The 20,349-nt window shown below is 38.0% G+C and overlaps 1 protein-coding gene across 1 annotated transcript; it reads right to left on the minus strand.

The window, feature by feature from the left end:
• Positions 1-2,477: 2,477 nt before the first annotated feature.
• LOC122132945 lies at positions 2,478-17,528 on the minus strand. The gene is made up of 5 exons (XM_042707963.1): positions 17,249-17,528; positions 16,860-17,159; positions 3,049-3,168; positions 2,904-2,962; positions 2,478-2,597 (listed from the first exon to the last, which is right to left on the minus strand). The coding sequence occupies exons 1-5, from the start codon at positions 17,526-17,528 to the stop codon at positions 2,478-2,480; spliced, it is 879 nt and encodes a 292-aa protein (XP_042563897.1).
• Between the last annotated feature and the right edge of the window lie 2,821 nt (positions 17,529-20,349).

Consider the following 20,349-nt stretch of genomic DNA (forward strand, 5'->3'; position numbering starts at 1 on the left):
TAGCTCATGCATATACTTCAGCGTGGAGCTAGTCTCACAAGTATTGCTGCTGTTTCTGTAGGCATAGATAAGTCCTGGATGGGAATCTCTTGAAGCAGGTCCAAACCAGTACAAACTGAGCTCTTCTGTTCTGGTCTCACTTACTCCTGGACACTGAGGAGGTTCTGAGTCCACAGAATGAACTGGGCCTTGTGTCTGGGATTGGATCACTGTCTCATCTGTTTCAGTAAAACAATATGAGACATTTTTGTTTGTGGTACAGATTACAATATTTGGAACAAATGATATATATATATTTTGATATGGTTCCTCTATTGAATGGTTTCTGATTGATAGCAATAACAAAATCAAAAGTTCCAACTTTGAATAGAAGGTTGGAACTTTATCCTTAATATTATCAACAAATATAACAATAACTGCAACATTACCTATTATTCTTATGAAAGTTCCCTTTGCAAAATCCGTGTTTCTGCTGGCACAGTAATATGAGGCTTCATCTGACCAAATGATGTTTCTGATTTTCAGATAAAATTCTCCTTTTGTTATATTACATGAATTGTGTGAGTCATTAAACTCATCAAAATAGTGGGGATCTGTATGTTTCCATGCCATGCATATACACCTTGGCATCTGTCCTAATCTCTGCTGATACCAAAATAAATGCTCGTAACTGTCTTTGAATGCCATACATTTCACCGTCACAGTCTCACCCAGCCTAGGCTTTATCACTTGGTCAGGCTGAGAGACCACAGACCCAGTAACTACATCTGAAAATAAAATAAAATTTAACATAACGCACACATTAAAAACACACTGCTTGAAAATTCGTTATATGTTATACATCTGAAATAGCCAGCTTCATATGAAGATGTTAATCAAACTTACCTTGGGTAATACGCACAAGAATGAAAAAGGACCCAAGCAACCCTTTCATCGTGTCTCCCCTCTAGTACTCATCTCTGGTGGCTGTGGCCCTTTTATGTCGTGCTTTTTTTCAAACATCTTTTCACTCACAGTACTTCCTCCTTTTCATTTCGTTTCAGTTTGAGGAAGTATATTCACATAATGTAGTTCCACCCACATCTAAATTTCCCTCGGGATTAATAAAGTATCCATCTATCTATCTATCTATCTATACATTTATCTTCCAACCATATGCATTGTACAGACATATTCTAAATGATTCTATGTGATACAGAATGTGTGTGCAAGATAATTTAACAATTCAGCTAAGACCTCAGATATCTGCGGACACAGTGTTTGGTAATAGTCCACTGCTTCAGAGGGAAACATTTAATAATCGATCCAATTTACAACAACATTTAGCAAAAATATTTCATAGAAATGCAAACATCTACTGGAAAGGTTGCATTAATGAGAAATAAACATCATATTGACGGTCAAACTTCAAACTGTCTGTTGCAGAAAAATGTTGTGAGAGGGAAGCAGCGTGAGATGCAGTTGTGACACACTGCTGGTTCACAGGGCAATGCCCAGCTATCACTGAGTCCATAGAATACACACTGGCTGTCTAACTTGTAATGTGTCATCGCTCCCAATAGGGGCTCTTTGGGTGTGATTACTTTATCATAATACAGCTGTCCATTTGTGTTGTGGGACACTACATGTTTATGTTTTGTTTTATATACTTTACTCACAAGAGTAGCAGTGTTTGTGTAATATGAGCTTAATCTGATATATTTCTAAAATAAAGGGCTTGCTATCAGGAATAACAGCACAGCTGTGATTTTGTTGCAGGCATGATCAATGGCAAAGATGGCTTTTCATGTAGCTGCTCATGTTGCATCAGCTGAGAACTGAATGGATAACACATTAAGTAGTTACTCAAATACTCAAGGCTTCTTGACAATGACACTGTGTGAAACTTCCTCACCTAAACCCAGAGGTTGATTAGTGGACCACAGACAGGGGCCTGGGTATCTGTCCTGCTTAACTCTCCTCATTTGCAGACCAATAGTCAGCAGAACTGCAAACCTTTTTTAGACACAACAGTCCGGCTTCGCCAAATTAACCCTCAGATTGTCTCTTCAACAGGCACACAACATAAGCACAAAAAGGCAATAATTCTTGTTTATCAAGATGTAAGGAGATAAAAAAAAAATCACATCAATATTTGTAGATCATTTTATTAGTTTTTGATGAGGTTCACCTGATATGATGTATATTACTGAAATGCATGTTGGTAATGAAAATAGAACTGAATTCAGAGACATTCTTAAAATTAACGAAAAAGTAGCTTTAAAAATAGACCAGCTTCCAAATAAATCCATCCTTCCATTTCCAGCACTCAAATGAAATAATTGAAAGTATCCCACATTTTTAGAACACAGGAATGCAATCCATAAAAATGAAATTTAAAAACTGAATATTAAAATAGGGAGGAAACTAATATGAAACAAACTGACTATAGTTGCTTCTGTCGGATAGTGTATGACACAGTAACCAGGACTGAGTGGTCAGAGTTGGATGGCAGAATAAACAGCGTCTGGTGGCAGCTTCCTCTTAGTTCTCCTCCCTCTGGTCTCCTTCTTAGAGAAGCTCAAGGCTGCATAAGTTAAACCCTCTGCAGCCTCAGCCTATGGGAGCAAAGAAGGATGATGTATATTAGAAAAATAAATCATAGAAAATTAAGAAATGGAGAAAATCTATAATAATACTATTTTCCTTATTACCTATCCGGTATCAGAACAATAATGGTGAAAAATGTCATTTCATGCATTTTCTGATTCTAATTGCATGTACATCTCATACATTTTATAAATCATATAAGAATTATTTATGGAGTATTAATTAATTGTATATGGAGTCTGCCTTTTGAAAACTAAACCAATACAAAAATATAACTACATATGAACAGGACAAAAGACATAATTCTTTCTTACCTGACCACTTCTTTGTCTGGTTTCACAGCTGCCATCTCTAACATGCTGCAAGTCTCTTACTATCAACAAAACAACACACGTAGACTCAACAAAGTCAGCTCATCAACATTCAAAAGTTACAACTAAACCTAACAATGATACTTACTCTTGCAGTTGTCACATGTAACTCTCCTCTTGCAGTTCAGGAAAAACAGAAAAAACATCAATGCAGCACAGCAACCCAAAGCAACGGCCAAACCAACCAGCACAGTATCCACAGGCTCCGCTGCAAATTAAGCAGAGTGACTATGTCAAATGCAATGTATGTAATGTATTGTATTATAATAGTAAAAATAATGGTATAAGCAGTATAAGAGCAACAAACATGTTTCTTAACTGTGATCATTTGTTCAGATATTGTACACTAAGATACTGTACTACTTTTTATTCTGGCTCACAAATATTTACAATGATTTATTTAACTTTAACTTTGACTCTAACAATAAGCATCATACCAACAACATCTTGTTGAGGCCAGAATCACTGTTCATTTTAACAAAGATTGTGTTGTAAAATTAAAATCATTAATGAAAGTTTACAGCAACATATCTCCTAACCTCACCTAAAAAAATAGTGTGGCAAAATAATGGCAATAACCTACCAATGCTGAGTGCTGTTCCATTCCCAAACAGTATCTGTCTGTTTGTGGCTATGCCACAGTAGTAAGTTCCAGCATCAGAGATGTTGATGTCCTTCTTAGAGAGACTGTAGACACAGCCGCCCTCACACTGACCACCCCTGCTGTTGTTGGTGTAAATGACTCCTGGATGGGAATCTCCTGAAGCTGGTCTGAACCAGAACACTCTGAGGTCTTCTGTTCTGGTCTCAGTGAGAACTTCACACTCCAGTGTCTTTGAATCACCTGGGTGAACTGGGTCTGATACTGGGGCTTGGATCACTGCTAAAATGTTGGACCTCAGCTGACCTTTTTCTGGAAGAAAATGTCATACCCACATCTATCATGATATGCATTTTGGGGGATTTCAATGCAATTTCAATGTCAGAAATGTAGGTAATGCGTGTACTGAGGGTACCTTTCACAAGTAAATATGTTCCATTTCCAAAACGTATTTCATAGACCATCCTGATTCCACAGAAATAAAAAGCCTCATCAGATGACTGAATGTTTGAGATAGAAAGGTGGAATGACACAGATCCCCTGTGTATGTTGAAACGGTTATTATTGAATTCATTGTAGAGTACAGAAGGCAGAAGTGGCTGAGCTGATCCTACAACAAGCGGCATCTGGCCAACACTTTGCTTAAACCAAATAACAGGATCAGTTCGTGTTTTTTCTGATAGAAAGCATTCCAAAGTTACAGTGGTTCCGGTCTTAGCCGTCATCACTGGAGTAAGCTGAGAGATGCCCTCAGTGCTCACAGGAGCTGGAAATAATAATACATCAGGTCAATTTGAAAATCTTGAATTGCTAAAATTAGAAATATAAAAGAATAGAAATATTATAGGAAATAAATTACATTGTAAAAGATTATTCAATCAGACTCTACTTACATCCTGTATCCAAAACTGCCATCGAAATGCTGAAAATAAAAATTATGGCATGAGACGATTTAGAAATCATGATGGTTGTTTCACTGCAAGGCAGACAGTCTTCACTCTGAAGCATGTACTTGTATGTAGTGAGTGAAATGTGGGCAGGCAAACCATTTCCCGCCTTTAACACCCATCACAAAAGACTGTAGTGTAACTTCCTGTTTCATCTTCAAGCAGCACAGAAAGTTTGAAAGATACCAGATTAGCTACTTTCTATCTATCTTATCATGCTATGTGACGTACTAAGAGATAGATCAATGTAAACAAACCCTTAAAATATATTATATTTAATGATAGATTGAGCATTGGTGAAGAGTTTGACTCATTTTGCCACGTATAATGTTGTTCTTCAGTGTAGTCTATAGTGCCCCCTACGGGTCATGGGGGTGAAATTTAGTTTTTTGAGTTATTTTTTGCGTTCCCTCACAATACGTTTGTGTTACTTCTTAATATTTGTATATTCCCTTGCAAAAGTGCTGCATACCCTCACAATGCTTTTGCACTCCCTTGGTAACTCAAAAGAATTAGGTAACATGAAGTAACACAAAATCTACTCTGTGGGAACCCAAAACTATTGCAAGGGAATGCAAGAATATTGTGAGGGAACACAAAAGTAGCTCAGGAAAAAAAACACTATGACACTTAAAGACAAGGTAAAGTTTGCCTTGTTAACTGGAGATATTTCTGGCATCGTAACCGGTTAGCTGAAACAGACTTTCATGCCTAATTTCACATGAAAGTTGGGGACATACATAGAACCACTCTGCACACATAGCATAGGCTACATTAGCGTTGCATATGTGTGGGTTGACAGACATCTCCCCATGGGTTAGCTTTCTATTGATGGCGGACTGTTTTTGCCAGGATAGAGAAACATGGCTCTGATCTGAATTATAGGTTAACCAGAGAAAATTGTAAAAACAGTAAATTTTTTGTCTCCCAAGAGATCGAAGTGGCGTCTATTGGTGTCAGCACAGTGTCTGGATATGGACTTCCCAACCCGGTTTCAGCTAACCAGGCACTGCACCAGACACACACTACATATACAAGGTTAGTGTTAACTCATTACTAAGGTGACCAATTTCTGAAATGAAAACCAGGAACATTTCCAGATCGGCAGCCAATAAATTATTAAAATATCCAATGTTTTTATCTATGAAATAAAAAAAGGGGGACAGTTACGGTTCTTCTGACAGATTTTTTTTCAGGGCAAGTTTTATTCCCCATCTACAGTTTGTAAAACTAGTTACAAAAGCGGCTCACATTATCCCTCGACACCTGCTAAACAAATAGCATCTTAAATATGTTCAGTTATGAGATTTCAGCATATAATCATTGCTGCTGTTCTCTAATTCATCAAGTTGTAAAAGGCCTTTAACCAATACAATTCAGGCCTAAAAGTAGCTCAAGAAAAAAAAAACACTTGGTAAAGAGAAAGTAAAGTTTGCCTTGTTAACTGGAGACATTTTTGACATCGTACCTGTGTCAGGTTCCTGCGGAGCTCCGCTCCGGCCACCCCCCCTTCAGCTCACTAACTCCCAGCTGCTCAGCAGTTGCATTCAGATCCCCAATCACCCAAGCACATACACCTGCACCGCGTTTGCACTCACCTGGTTCCTAATCACTCACACCTGTATCCTCACTCACCTGCACCGCGTTTACACTCACCTGGTTCCTAATCACCCACACCTGTCACAGCCCCTACATATACCTCACTCTCCCTTCACGCGGTGTCTGGTATCGCACTTCAGCGGATTTACAACCTTGGATTTCCCGCGGCCTGACTTTCATGAAGATTCCTTACTCTCCCGTCATAGTTAGTAGTGATGGCGAAATGAAGCTTCATGAACCTTTGAAGCTTTTCAGCCAGACGTGTTGAAAAAAGGGCCACTACTCGAAGCGTCGTTCGCTCTCTAGTGACACCTACTGTTCAATAAAAATACGTTGTAAGAAAGATTTTCTCGGGACAGTGAATTTGTAACATTTGTTGTGGTGCGCAAGGCCTTCTTTTCCAACAGCAGGTGCTTTCACTATTTGAGTAGAGCTTGCCATGTTAACATTGCAATTCATATCCTCATTCAAATAAATGAATTCATAATTTTCTAAATTCATCTTTATTTCATTTTCTAATTAACAGTACATTTATGAAATAAATACTTAATTTAACAAAGCATGGAAAAATAACAAAAAAAGACATCCACCACATTTGTATTGGGCCATTTACTGTTGAATTTGATTGACCACCTTCATGAGTAGGGTTGGGTACCGAGAACCGGTACCAATATGGAACCGGTTCCAATGCAACCGGTACCTACCCTGACCGAAATGCAACGCAGATTTCGGTGCTTCATTTCGGTGCCTGAGCCAATTGAACACGGTCGCTAGGCAGATTCCGTGGGGCACATGTAAAACTGCCCCAGCTTCCAATGTAAACTTTGTCCTGTGTCGCTCACGCTCATTGGTGTTTTCATAGCAACAGTCTTATGACAGTGAAGAGCAGGCAAGCACAAACAGAACTAGCCATCAACCTTTTAACAGAGAAAATACCGAAAGGTAAACGGTCAAAAGTGTGGCTGTATTTCGCACAAAAAGATTCAAACATCGCGACGTGCAGCAAATGCAACAAAATAATTGCGTGAAAAGAGGGGAGAGAAGGCAAGAGTCAACGGCAGATCAGCAACTGAAGACTGAAAAATAAACGGAGATGACAGATAAACTACCAACGGTAGTCTCTTAAAGGGGCAGTACACATTTTCTCGTACTCAGTGTGTTCAAGTAACAAGATTAACTATGAACAAGATAGAAAAGATAGGTATAAACAAATCATAAAATGGTGAAATTTCATGAAATAAATGCAAACAAAATAATACATTTTTGACTCCAAAGGCAAATATGCTCATATTTTTGCAAAAGAAGTTTGAAGCTGTTTTTTGTATTTATTTATATTTATTTAAGTATACTATAAACTGTTGTTTACAGTTGATATAATGTTCATAGTTTGAAGTTAAAAAGTTTGAAGCTGTAGTTGGAAGCCAAGTGTTTTGTATGTATTCATATTTATAATATACTTTAAACAGTTAATGTATTGTTCAATTTGAAGAAAAAAAATTGCCTTGGCAATAAAAAAAGCCTTTCTTTAATGTTGTCAATCGTCGCTTTGCGCTTAAAAAAAAAAAAAAAGTATCGGTTCCGGCACCGTTTAGGCACCGGTATCGTTTTAAAAGTATCGGTTATGTACCGGTATCGGATAAAAACCAAACGATACCCATCCCTATTCATGAGGGGAAAAAGCATCAGCATGAATAATAATACTAAAATACAGACAGAAATGAGTCAACAGAACATAATACATGAACCATAAAACCATGGGGGAGAACAAGACTATTCTTTTTTCATCCTCACATATTATGTGTTTCATCATGCATCTGGACAACAGTGTTGTAATGACAACCATACGTTTATGGTATATTTGAACATTAACATGTACACATTAATGCACTTCACCTCTCAATGAATGAATATTTTCATTTTCAAGCAAATTTTATGCTTTTGTTTTTAATTGATCGCTGTTGTTTAGTAATTCAAAGACTTCAACAATCTGTCTTAAACTTTACAATAAGATTGGCATCCCTACTATGAAATGATAGCATATCAGAGAGAGTTATTAGAGGCCTTGTGCTTAAATACAGGGTCACGCTGCCCTCTTCTGGCAATGACAAAATGTTCTGAGACAGCAGTCAAAGGAACAGGGTGCAGCATTGAGTCTTAAATGGAAAAGTTAAATAGTGATATGGAATGAGAGAGAGTTGGGGGGGGGGGGGGGGGGCACATCTACTGTTGATTCTTGACTAACACCATACCGAACCAAAGCTGTGTGATCACAAACAAATATTACGAGTGTTGCTTTCACAAGAAGGCGCTAGAAGTCAGGAAAAATCATGAAAACCCAGCGCTCTTGATTGCTCAAATATTTAATAAATAAATACATAATATTTAAAGATGCAACTATCTCATTCTGTGACAGTTTCTTTGTTATATTTGTAATGGCCTATGGCCATGTATGTAATCACAAAGGTCTGATGCTATGTGTGATTCTCCCTAACTTTAACCAAACCTGCACTGAAACTGTCCGCAATTGAAATGATCTTTCAAAAGATGGCGCTAGTAATCAAGAGCTCAGCTGCTAGAATCATATTCTCTCACTCTCATTCTCTCTCCTTCTCTTGCAGACAGACAGACAGACAGAAACACTCACACACGCAAAGACACATGCACACGCATGCTTTTCTGAATAATTAGAAGTACCAATGATAATTATCAAAAAACATTTTACTTGGAATGTCTGCAGTAGCACAGGACATATACTTACCATTTTACAAATGGAGTCTGAGGTCATTTACATTTATAATGCTGTTAAACAACTTGTACTATAAAGTGTAACTTATTGATAATACATTCATTTACACTCATGTTTACATGTATATAAGCTTGTTAGGTGAATTAGTCATACATATAGTATAATGCACAGTCTCTATTGCCTCCTGCACACAAAGCTGTTTAATTTATTTCTACAAGGTCACACATGCAGCACTGATAATCATTTAATGCTGTTAAATATGAAGCTTTCAAACTGAATGGTATATTTGATAAATGAGCCTGTACTCGCAGCACAATTAATTGCATGGTGAAAAAAAGTCATGAGAAAGAGATGGATAGCATAAAGGAGAATACAGTCATGCAGGTCAAGGCAGAAGGCTGCCTGTTCTGCTTGTCAAGACTAATGGCTTGCAGCCTAGTATGTAAAACCACAGGCTCATTACTGAAATATGAATATGGTACTGAGTGAGGAAAATCACAAACTTCCCATAATGAATAAAGCTGTGATAAAACATTTGCTTAAGTGAAAAAAACTGATGCACAGTTATGCTTTGCTAAAGCTTTGTAAACGCTATAGTAAAGTGTTAACGTGATGTTGTTGTCCTGTCACAATCACAAAACTAAATGAGATTAACACACAATACACAATGTAGAATATATAATATATCTAAAAAAACAGTATAACTAAGGTGGACAAGCAGATGAGAGGGGTCAGAGATGTGTGAAGTTTCCACTGGTGTTTGCAACCAGTCTGCTGTGACACCATGATATAAATAACATTGTTGATGGCTTGGTGGCTGGAAACTTCTAGACCCTGTGTGGTTTTCAGGTACGTGCTTAAGAGGCCAGTCTTTCTGCAGTCTTTTCTTTTGTAGTTTGTCACAGTTGTATTGCCCTGGTCTCCTCATCCATGCTCTTTTAGTCTATCTCTGTGCACGCAGGTCTGAGGTTAGTGGGCTGATGTATCACGTTGAAAGCACAAACGGGGGGGGGGGGGGGGGGGGGGGTAGTGAGGTGAGGCTGATTCTGGGAAATAACGGCCCTATAAAACGCTGTGGCTGAGAATCCTCTGTGGTCAAGCCGTAGCACTGAAGGTGTGAGAGTGATGCACTGCAACCAGCGCTCTGAGAAATAAACAAGAGAGCAGGACGCAGGGCAGGGGGGGAGGGGCTGGCCTCAAAGAGAGAGAGAGAGAGAGAGAGATAGAGAGAGAGAGGGAGAGAGTAGAGAGAGAGAGAGAGAGAGCATGATCAACAAACAGCCAAAGGGCTCTGAGCTAGTGGCCCACAGGTAACTGGTATGCAACACACAGTGATGTGCAAACATATATTTATACCACACACACACACAAACACTCGTGCCACAAATGTTTTCTGAAAAGCCCCAAATCTTTTGAGTTGTTTTTGACTGGAGTGGAGCCAATTCCATTACTGGGTAACTGGAACCCCATTCAATATCGCCATTCAACCCTGCCGCCCCCATCAACAAGTCTCTTTCTTTCAACCCCCCCACCCCGCGTCAACAACTTACAAGTAGCTTGGCTCAAGTCCTAGCTCTGCCCCTGATACTAACCTACTCCAGCCCTGAGGTGCTCTATGAGCATGATTGATCAGTATTGTGTCGCTCTAACATTATAGTGGTACATAACAGTCTGCTGGAAATTTTCATTGTGGTTGTGCATTCGGTAAAAACACAAACAAATTGTGTTGTCAATTTTGTGGTCCGTGTGTGCACAGAAAATACAATATAGGCTACTACAAACATGCACTAATTTGAACAATTTGAACAACAATACCTTAAAAACACACACACACAAGTGGCTGTGTATAATGTCTGTCAAAAAATCTTTATGAAATTGCAAAATAGGTACAAAGCAGAGCATGCACTTCCAGTAACATATTGTATTTGATGTTAAAAACAATGATTATAATAATTCATTTGATAGCATGGATTTAAAAATGATTTATTTGCAACCAAGCAAGCTGAAATGATAGCTATGATAAATATTAAGAGAGGGCTAAAAGTGAGAGAGCACATGTCTGCTCTTTCAGGTGTTTGAGAAGGGCTTCATCAGGTCAGCAACAGAAACATCTCAGAGTGGAAAACATCAAAAAGAACACAGCATGTACATGTGTATCTGTGGTTTAACACACACACGCACACAAACACACGCGCACATACACACACACACACACACACACACACATACACGCGCACACACACACACACACACACACTCACACATACAAACAAAACCTCAACTGCCACACGGTGGCAAGGAAGTCACAGACCTATAATCTAAGTATCGTTTAAGGCCTTCAAAAGTCACACATTAAAACAAACTAACAGAATTAATAATCCACTGTAGTTTATCTGTACTCATCGACCTATTACCTGTGGTAATTACCCAAAAACATACTATAATTTACCATATATTTACCAGGTAAATACTGTGTGTGTGCGTGTGTGTGTGTGTGTGTGTGTGTGTGTTTGTGTGCAAGTGTGTGTTGCTGGGGGGTGGGTGGATCACATAATTATGATTGAAGTTCAAACTAGACTACTGATATAACAGGAATTTTGCTTTCAGCCAAAGCACTCAGTGAAGACATAAGAGAGGACAGCAGTTTGAGAGACTCGAGTAATACTCTGGCCTAAAAGAGTCTTACACCAGAGTAGACAACATCATGTGGCAGAGAGCTCTTCTTCCTCCCTCTCTGTAATCCCAGAATCAGCAGCCTGTGTGGTAAACAGAAATTATGAAATCACCCTTTTCTAAAACCACAGCTCTACAGGCAATAGATATTACAGACTCAGGGCCTGTTGTCAGTTTTATAGCAGACTTTCAACAGCTGCTAAGAGTGTGCTACTCAGAAATAAAATGAATGCATCTGATTAGCACATTCTTAGTGTTCCATTTGTCCACTAGTTTAAGAGCTCCCGTGCTGGTTAGTGTGTGGTGTGCATCTACTCCCGTGCTGGTTAGTGTGTGGGGTGCATTTACTCCCGTGCTGGTTAGTGTGTGGTGTGCATCTACTCCTGTTCTGGTTAGTGTGTGGTGTGCATCTACTCCCATGCTGGTTGGCTGAGATCTTCAGAGACGGGAAGTGGGTTTAGTGATCCTTTTTGCCATCCTGTACTGCTGTGCCACTTTGCGGCTTGCTTAACTATCTATCGCGACAGTGCTTCACTATAGGCAGCATTAGCTTGTAGCTATCCATCTGCCATAACCCTACCCATTAAATCCACACAACCAAACTCTGCCATAACTGTATTGATCATTACTTCTGACTGTTGCAATGCATGTTCCTGATATCTTGGCAATCACAGACCTGTTTTTGGACAAGAAAGTGGTTGGTTTCAATCTTGGTCTAAGAATTTTGAACAGTTGTTTCAACCATTCCAACTCTATTTTAACAAGCAACACAGAAGTAAGGGCAGGTTGTCAAAAGGTCAACAGACTTTGCAAACACACATGTTGTCAACTGTCTACTTTTATTTAAACAAAAATACAAGACATTTCACACAAAAAAAATGCTTTGGGTCTAAAGACGTCAACCATGCAGCTTCATTAGATTCCCTGGATATTAGGAATTTTTTCTTTCCGTTTCATGCTAAAAAAAAAGACGAGCATAATAATTGTAGAGTGCCTGTCACAAATCTTAAGAACATCTCTGTTGTACAATACACGTCATAAAATCTAATCAGAAAGACCATTCAGATCATAACATTCAGTTGCTATTTGCTTTTATACATAAAATAACAGTTTTTATCAGATGTGCCGTAAGTAATGAAATCTGAGTCTTAACAGAGTGTATCACTCAAGTGTAGAATGTCCTGTTGCTGCTCTTCATCACTCTAGTGTAGACTGTCCTGTTGTTGCTCTTCCCTCTTCCTTCCTCTTTTAGTCCTCGTCTCAGAAGCCTCTCTGCCAATGTGTGTGTTTGGCCAGACAGGTTTAGGAGGTCTTCCTATTAAAGCAAAATTAGACTTTGACTCATTTGACATCTACCAATGACAGCATCTACAAATTATGTTATAAAATTAGTAAAAAAAATACCTTGGCAGTTCAGACATTATTTATTTTTGTAATAAAAATAAATGAGATAAATGTCCAACACGACACAGAGGCATAGTGCCCCCTCCAACACAGGGATCAGGTGAGCCACAGAATCTTCTGTAAAATATATGAAAAATTATAGAGAAAATAGTTCAACTCAGAGTGAGTTAAAAAAATAGTGCCATGAAAAATACACAAAAATTTAACTATTAAATATTCACAAATATATACACACATATGAGCGCGTCCATAAACACAAACACACAGACACAAACACACAAAATACACATGTACACATACAGTATATATATGTATATATATATATATATATATATATATATATATATATATACAGACATATATAGATTGAACTGTGGGCATCAGATATAGACAAACAGGTGAAATGTCTTACCAGTTTGACCTGTTGGGCGATTCCCCAACAATATCTGTCCACATGTCTTCACAGCACAGTAGAAGGTTGCAGCATTGCTGTCATTGCTTGTAGCTAGCTCATGCATACACTTCATCATGGATCTAGTTTCATAAGTATTGATGCTGTTTCTGAAGGTATAAATAAGTCCTGGATGAGAATCTCTTGAAGCAGGTCCAAACCAGTACAAACTGAGCTCTTCTGTTCTGGTCTCACTTACTCCTGGACACTGAAGAGGTTCTGAGTCCACAAAATTAACTGGATCTTGTGTCGGGGATTGGATCACTGTCACCGCGTTAGAGTTCTGCTCTGTTTCGTCTGTTCCTATAAAACAATATGAGACATTTTTGTTTGTGGTACAGATTAAAGTATTGGGTACAAATTATTCCTCTATTGATATGGTTCCTCTATTGAATGGATCCTGATAAATAAAAAGGTTGAAACTTGATCCTAAATATTATCAACAAATATAACTATAACTGCAAAATTACCTTCTATTCTCATAAAAGTTCCCTCTGCAAAATCCATGAAGTGGGACCTGTCTCTGATGGCACAGTAATATGAGGCTTCATCTGACCAAGAGTTGTTTCTGATTTTCAGATCAAATCCTTCTTCTGTTCTCTGACATGAGATGTGTGAGTCTTTAAACTCACCAAAATAGTTGGGATCCATATATGTCCGTGCAATGCATATACACCTTGGCATCTGTCCTAATCTCTGCTGATACCAAAATAAATCCTCGTAAATGTCTTTCAGTGCCATACATTTCACCGTCACATTCTCACCCAGCCTAGAAATTATCACTTGGTCAGGCTGAGCGACCACTGACCCAGTAACTACATCTGAAAATAAAATAAGATTTGACACGCACATTAAAAACACACTGCTTAATAATTTGTTATATGTAATATATTTTGCATTTGAAATAAGAAATGTAGCCAGCTTCATATGAAGATGTTAATCAAACTTACCTTGGGTAATACGCACAAGAATAAAAAAGGACCCAAGCAACCCTTTCATCGTGTCTCCCCTCTAGTACTCATCTCTGGTGGCTGTGGCCCTTTTATGTCATGCTTTTTTTCAAACATCTTTTCACTCACAATACTTCCTCCACAATACTTCCTCCTTTTTTCAGTTTGAGGAAGTATATTCTCAGAATATATTTTCACCCATATCTATACATTTATCTTCGAACTGCATGCATTGTACTAAATGATTCATAATATACTGTACGTGATAAGGAATGTGTGTGCAAGAACATTTAACAATTTAGCTAAGACCTCAGATATCTGCAGACAAAGTGTTTAGTTATTTGCAAGGGCTTTAACACTTTTAAATCACAACACTGTACAACACATAGGATTTGAACAGTAAGGACTATTTACAGTATGTACCTACATCTCTTAGGGTGAACAGGCAAAAGGTCTTTTAACAGTTCATGTTCTTTGGAATAGCAATGCTGTTCCTACTCTCACAGCTCTGCTAGATTTCCATCTTTCCCATTTCAGCATATCTGCCTGAACTCACCAGGGGCAGGGGTTGGTAGAACATATGCAGGACAAGGATGGCAGCACAGTCCACTGCTTCAGAGGGAAACATAAAACAAATCTATCCCCTACAACAACATTTAGCTGAACTATTTTCTTAAAATGCAAACATCTGCTGGAGGCGATGCGTTGTGGAGAAATTAATATGATTTTGTGTGAGATGCTCAGCTGTCACTGAGTCAATAGAATACACACTGGCTGTCTAACTTGTAATGTGTCATCGCTCCCAATAGGGTGCTCTTTGGGTGTGATTACTTGATCATAATACAGCTGTCCATTTGTGTTGTGGGACACTACATGTTCAAGTTTTGTTTTATATACTTTACTCCCAAGAGTAGCAGTGTTTGTGTATTATTCACTATATCTGATACATTTCTAAACCAAAGGGCTTGTTATCAGGAATAACAGCACAACTGTGATTTTGTTGTAGGCATGATCAATAGCAAAGATGGCTTTTCATGTATTCTGCTCATGTTGCATCAGCTGAGAACTGAATGGATAACACATTACGTAGTTAATCAAATACTCTTGGCTTCTTGACACTGTGTGAAACTTCCTAACCCAAACCCAGAGGCTGATTAGTGGACCACAGACAGGGGTCTGTCTATCTGTCCTGCTTAACTCTCCTCACAGACCAGCAAAACTGCAGAATTTTTGTTTTTGTTTTTAGATTAAACAGTCTGGCTTCGCCAAGGTAACCCTTAAGTTGTTTCTTCAACAGGCACACAACATATGTACAAAACGGGTAATAATGCTTATCTGCCGAGTTTTAAGGAGAATAAACAACCACATTAATATTTGAAGATAATTTATTCGTTTTTAAAAGGATCACCTTATATGATGTGTGTTACTGTAATACATGTTTGGCTTGGATTGGTAAAGAAAAAGGAACAGTATTTGAAAGAATGAAAAAGTAGCTTCGAAAATAGACCTACTTCTAAATAAATCCATCCCATAATTTCCAGCATTCAAATTAGAAAAATGGAAGTATCCAAACATTTTAGAACAGAGAAATGTAATGCATTAAAATAAAACTCAAAAACCAAATGTTACAATAAGGGGCAAAATGAATATGAAACAAACTGACTACAGATGGTTCTGTTTGATACAGTAGATCACAGTAACCAGGACTGAGGGGTCAGAGTTGGACGGCAGGACGGCTGGATGTGTCAAACCCTCTGCAGCCTCAGCCTATGGGAGCAAAGAGGGATGTGAAAATTATGAATATTTTTCCTCACTGTAATTGCTTGTAATTCTCATGAATTTGATTAATCTTATAAGAATTATTCATGGAGTATTGTCTGTTATTTAAACCAATACACAAAATATTATTACATATGAACAGGACAAAAACATAAAAATCTCTCTTACCTGACCACTTCTTTGTCTGGTCTCACAGCTATGGTATATAACATGCTGCAAGTCTCTTACTATCAACCAAACCACACACATAGAATCAACAAAGTCAGCTCATCAAGATTTAAAAGTTACAACATGAATCAATATGATACTTACTCTTGTAGTTGTCACATGTAATTCTCCTCTTGCCGATCAGCCAAGCCAGAAAAAACATCAACGCAGCACAGCAACCCAAAGCCACGGCCAAACCAACCAGCACAGTATCAACAGGCTCCACTGCAAATGAAGCAGAGTGACAATGTCGAATGCAATATAAGTAAGATATTGTATTATAATAGTATAAATATAGGTATAAGCAGTATAAGAACTATGATCATTTCTTCAGATATCTTATGCTAATAATTTACAAGATACTTTACTAAGTTTTTATCCTGGCTTGCATATTCTTTTTTTTACAATTATTTATTTACCTTAAACTTCAACTCTATGAATTAGCATCATACCAAAAGCACATCAATCTTGTTGAGGCCAGAATAACTCTTCATTTTAAGAAAGCAAGGATGCAAGTTTAAAAAATAATAACAACTACCTACCAATGATGAGTGCTGTTCCATTCCCAAACAGTATTTGTCTGCTTGTGGCTATGCCACAGTAGTAAGTTCCAGCATCAGAGATGTTGATGTCCTTCTTAGAGAGACTGTAGATACAGCGACCCTCACACTGACCACCCCTGCTGTTGTTGGTGTAAATGACTCCTGGATGGGAATCTCCTGAAGCTGGTCTGAACCAGAACACTCTGAGGTATTCTGTTCTGGTGTCAGTGAGAACTTCACACTCCAGTGTCTTTGAATCACCTGGGTGAACTGGGTCTGATACTGGGGCTTGGATCACGGCTGCAATGTTGGACCTTAGCTGAACTTTTTCTGGAAATTAATTTATACACACAAACATTAATTATCATATGCATTTTCAATGTCATGACAATATTCCAAAGATACATTGAGATAGAAAAAGTATATAGAAATGCAGGTAATGCGTGTACTGAGGGTACCTTCCACAAGCAAATATGTTCCATTTCCAAATCGTATTTCAAAGGTAATCCTGACTCCACAGAAATAAAAAGCCTCATCAGATGACTGAATGTTTGAGATAGACAGACGGAATGATACAGAACCCCTGTGTATGTTGAAACGGCTATTATTGAATTCATTGTAGAGTACAGGAGGCAGAAAATGCTGAGCTGATCCTACAAGAAGCGGCATCTGGCCAACACTTTGCTTGTACCAAACCATAGGTTCAAATTGAGTTGTTTGTAATTCAAAGCATTCCAAAGTTACAGTGCTGCCGTTCTTAGCCATCATCACTGGAGTAGGCTGAGAGATGCCCTCTGTGTTCACAGGAGCTGGAAATAATAATATATTAAGCCACTTTGAAAATCTTGAATTGCTAAAATTGCTTCTTTACAACTAATAAAAATACTAGGGGAATTAATTCCTTTAAAATAATAACTCAATCAGAATATACTTACATCCTGTATCCAAAACTGCCATCAAAATGCTGAAAATAAAAATTATGGCATGAGACGCTTTAGAAATCATAATGGTTGTTTCACTGAAAAGCAGACAGTCCTCACTGTGAAGCATGTACTTGTATGTAGTGAGTGAAATGTGGGCAGGCAAACCATTTCCCCCTTTGAACAACCATGACAAAAGACTGTAGTGTAACTTCCTGTTTCATCTTCAAGCAGCACAGAAAGTTTGAAGGATACCACAATATCTACTTTCTATCTATTTTATCATGCTATGTGGCTTACTAAGAGATATATCAATGTAAACAAACCCCTAAATATTATATTCAATGCCAGATTGATTGGTGAAGAGTTTGACTCATTTAGGCACTAAATGTGGGGAAAAAACAAAGTTTTGTCTTCAGTGTAGTCTATAGGGCCCCCTAAGGGTCATGGTGGTGAAATGTTGGTTTCTGAGCTATTTTTACGTTCCCTTGCAATATGTTTGTGTTACTTCTCAGTACTTTTGCATTACCTCGCAAAATTTTTGTTTTACTTGCAATATTTTTATATTCCCTTGCAAAAGTGCTGCATACCCTCACAATGCTTTTGCCCTCCCTAGGTAACTCAAAAGTATTAGGTAACATGATGTAACACAAACTGTATTCTGTGGGAACCCAAAACTATTGCCAGGGAACGCAAGAGTGTTGTGAGGGAACGCAAAAGTAGCTCAGGAAAAAAAAAACTGTGACACTTGGTAAAGACAAGGTGAGGTTCGCCTTGTTCACAGGAATACATTTTGGCATCGTTCCTGGTTAGCTGAAACAGGCTTTCATGCTTATTTTCACATGAAAGTTGGGGACATACATAGAACCGCCCTACACACATAGCATAGGCTACATTAGCGTTGCATATGTACATAGCATAGGCAAGATTAAGTCTTAAGTCCAATGTGCTACTAGGAAGCGCTCTGTTGATGTTAAGGCTATCATGCTCCAGAGTACATATGTGCATTTACAAGAAATAGGGATGAAACAATCAAGTGGAGGTGCTTCCCAAGGGAAACCTGAAGCTGTTTCAGCACCATGGACAGAGGCACACAAAAGTGGTTCCTGATACTATCCTCGTTTTCTTCATACATAGTCAGTGTGTTCTATGTCTAGTTTAGTTTGAACTTTAATTTTTGCTTTCAAAGGGGGCAATCTTGTGGCAATCTTGATGTTTTCCAGCAGCTCCAAAGACATTTACCAAATGGATAAGCCCAGCCTCAGATGCCCAATAAATATCCAGGATTGGCTACTGAGGAATATTTTTCAACAGCAGGTGCTTTCACTATTTGAGTAGAGCTTGTCATGTTAGCATTGCAATTCATATCCTCCTTCAAATAAATGAATTCATAATTGTCTAAATTCATCATTATTTGTCATTTTCTAATTAACAGTACATTTATAAAATAAATACATATTTTAAGAAAGCATGAAAAAAATTAAAAAAGACATCCACCACATTTGTATTGGGCCATTTACTATTGAATCTGATTGACCACCTTCATGAGGGGAAAAAGCATCAGCATGAATAACAATACTAAAATGCAGACAGAAATGAGTTCACAAAACATAATACATAAACCATGGGGGAGAACAAGACCATTCTTTTTTCATCCTCACATATTATTAGATATGTGTGTTCCATCATGAATCTGGACAACAGTGTTGTAATTACAACCATACGTTTATAGTATATTTTAACATTAAATGAATTACACACTAATGCACTTCTCTTCTCAATTAATGAATATTCATCCTTTGTCATTTTAGATGTCTTACATCAGAGTAAATAACCTCTGGTTGCAAGTCCTTGTTCTTTTCTTCCCTCTTCTATCTCTTCATAGAAAAATGCAGAGAAGAGTAGTTCATCATCTCAGTATCACTTCCCTGTCAATTCAGAATAAGTTCAGTTTATTTCCAGCTAACTCCTGAATCCTAATAACTTTAATAAAATGTATTATTTTATTGCATATTAGTATGGAGATAGTGATATACAGTTCAGCGCTGAAAATGTATGTCATGTAAATGTGCAAGGCAATTCTGCCAAAAGGTACACACTGGAACTTCCTTGCTTTTGCTTTTATTTGATTGCTATTGTTAAATAATTCAAAGACTGTTTGAAACATACCACAATTCAACAATCTGTCTTAAACTTTACAATAAGATTGGCCTCTCTATGAAATGATAGCATATCTGAGAGGGTCATTAGAAGCCCAGCCGAAAACAGTTACATTTAGCAGACGCTTTTATCCAAAGCGACTTACAAGGATGTATACAAATGTTTACATTTACACTGGTGGCACGCTGCACATCAGGAGCAATTAGGGGTTCAGTGTCTTGCTCAAGGACGCTTTGACAGGGAATTGAACTAACAACCTTCTGATTAATAAACGACTTCTCTACCTCCTGTACCACTGTCGCCCCGCACTTGTGTTACCTGAGGTGCCTCTAGCATGGGGTTGTTACAGTACAGTTGATTAGGAGTCGTCTCTGTTAACCAACAATAAACATCAATATGTAAAATTATGA

Source organism: Clupea harengus, chromosome 6 (genome assembly GCF_900700415.2).
Source record: "Clupea harengus chromosome 6, Ch_v2.0.2, whole genome shotgun sequence".
Lineage (NCBI taxonomy): Eukaryota > Metazoa > Chordata > Actinopteri > Clupeiformes > Clupeidae > Clupea > Clupea harengus.

What these genes read in the sequence shown, in the direction of transcription:
- LOC122132945 (XM_042707963.1), bottom strand. Translation starts at nt 17,528, where the DNA reads ATGCCGCTTCTTGTAGGATCAGCTCAGCATTTTCTGCCTCCTGTACTC. An exon ending in TGGAACAGCACTCATCATTG is followed by an intron (nt 3,169 to 16,859) that starts GTAGGTAGTTGT and finishes CTTAATTTGCAG; the next exon opens with CGGAGCCTGTGGATACTGTG. An exon ending in TACATGTGACAACTGCAAGA is followed by an intron (nt 2,963 to 3,048) that starts GTAAGTATCATT and finishes TTTTGTTGATAG; the next exon opens with TAAGAGACTTGCAGCATGTT.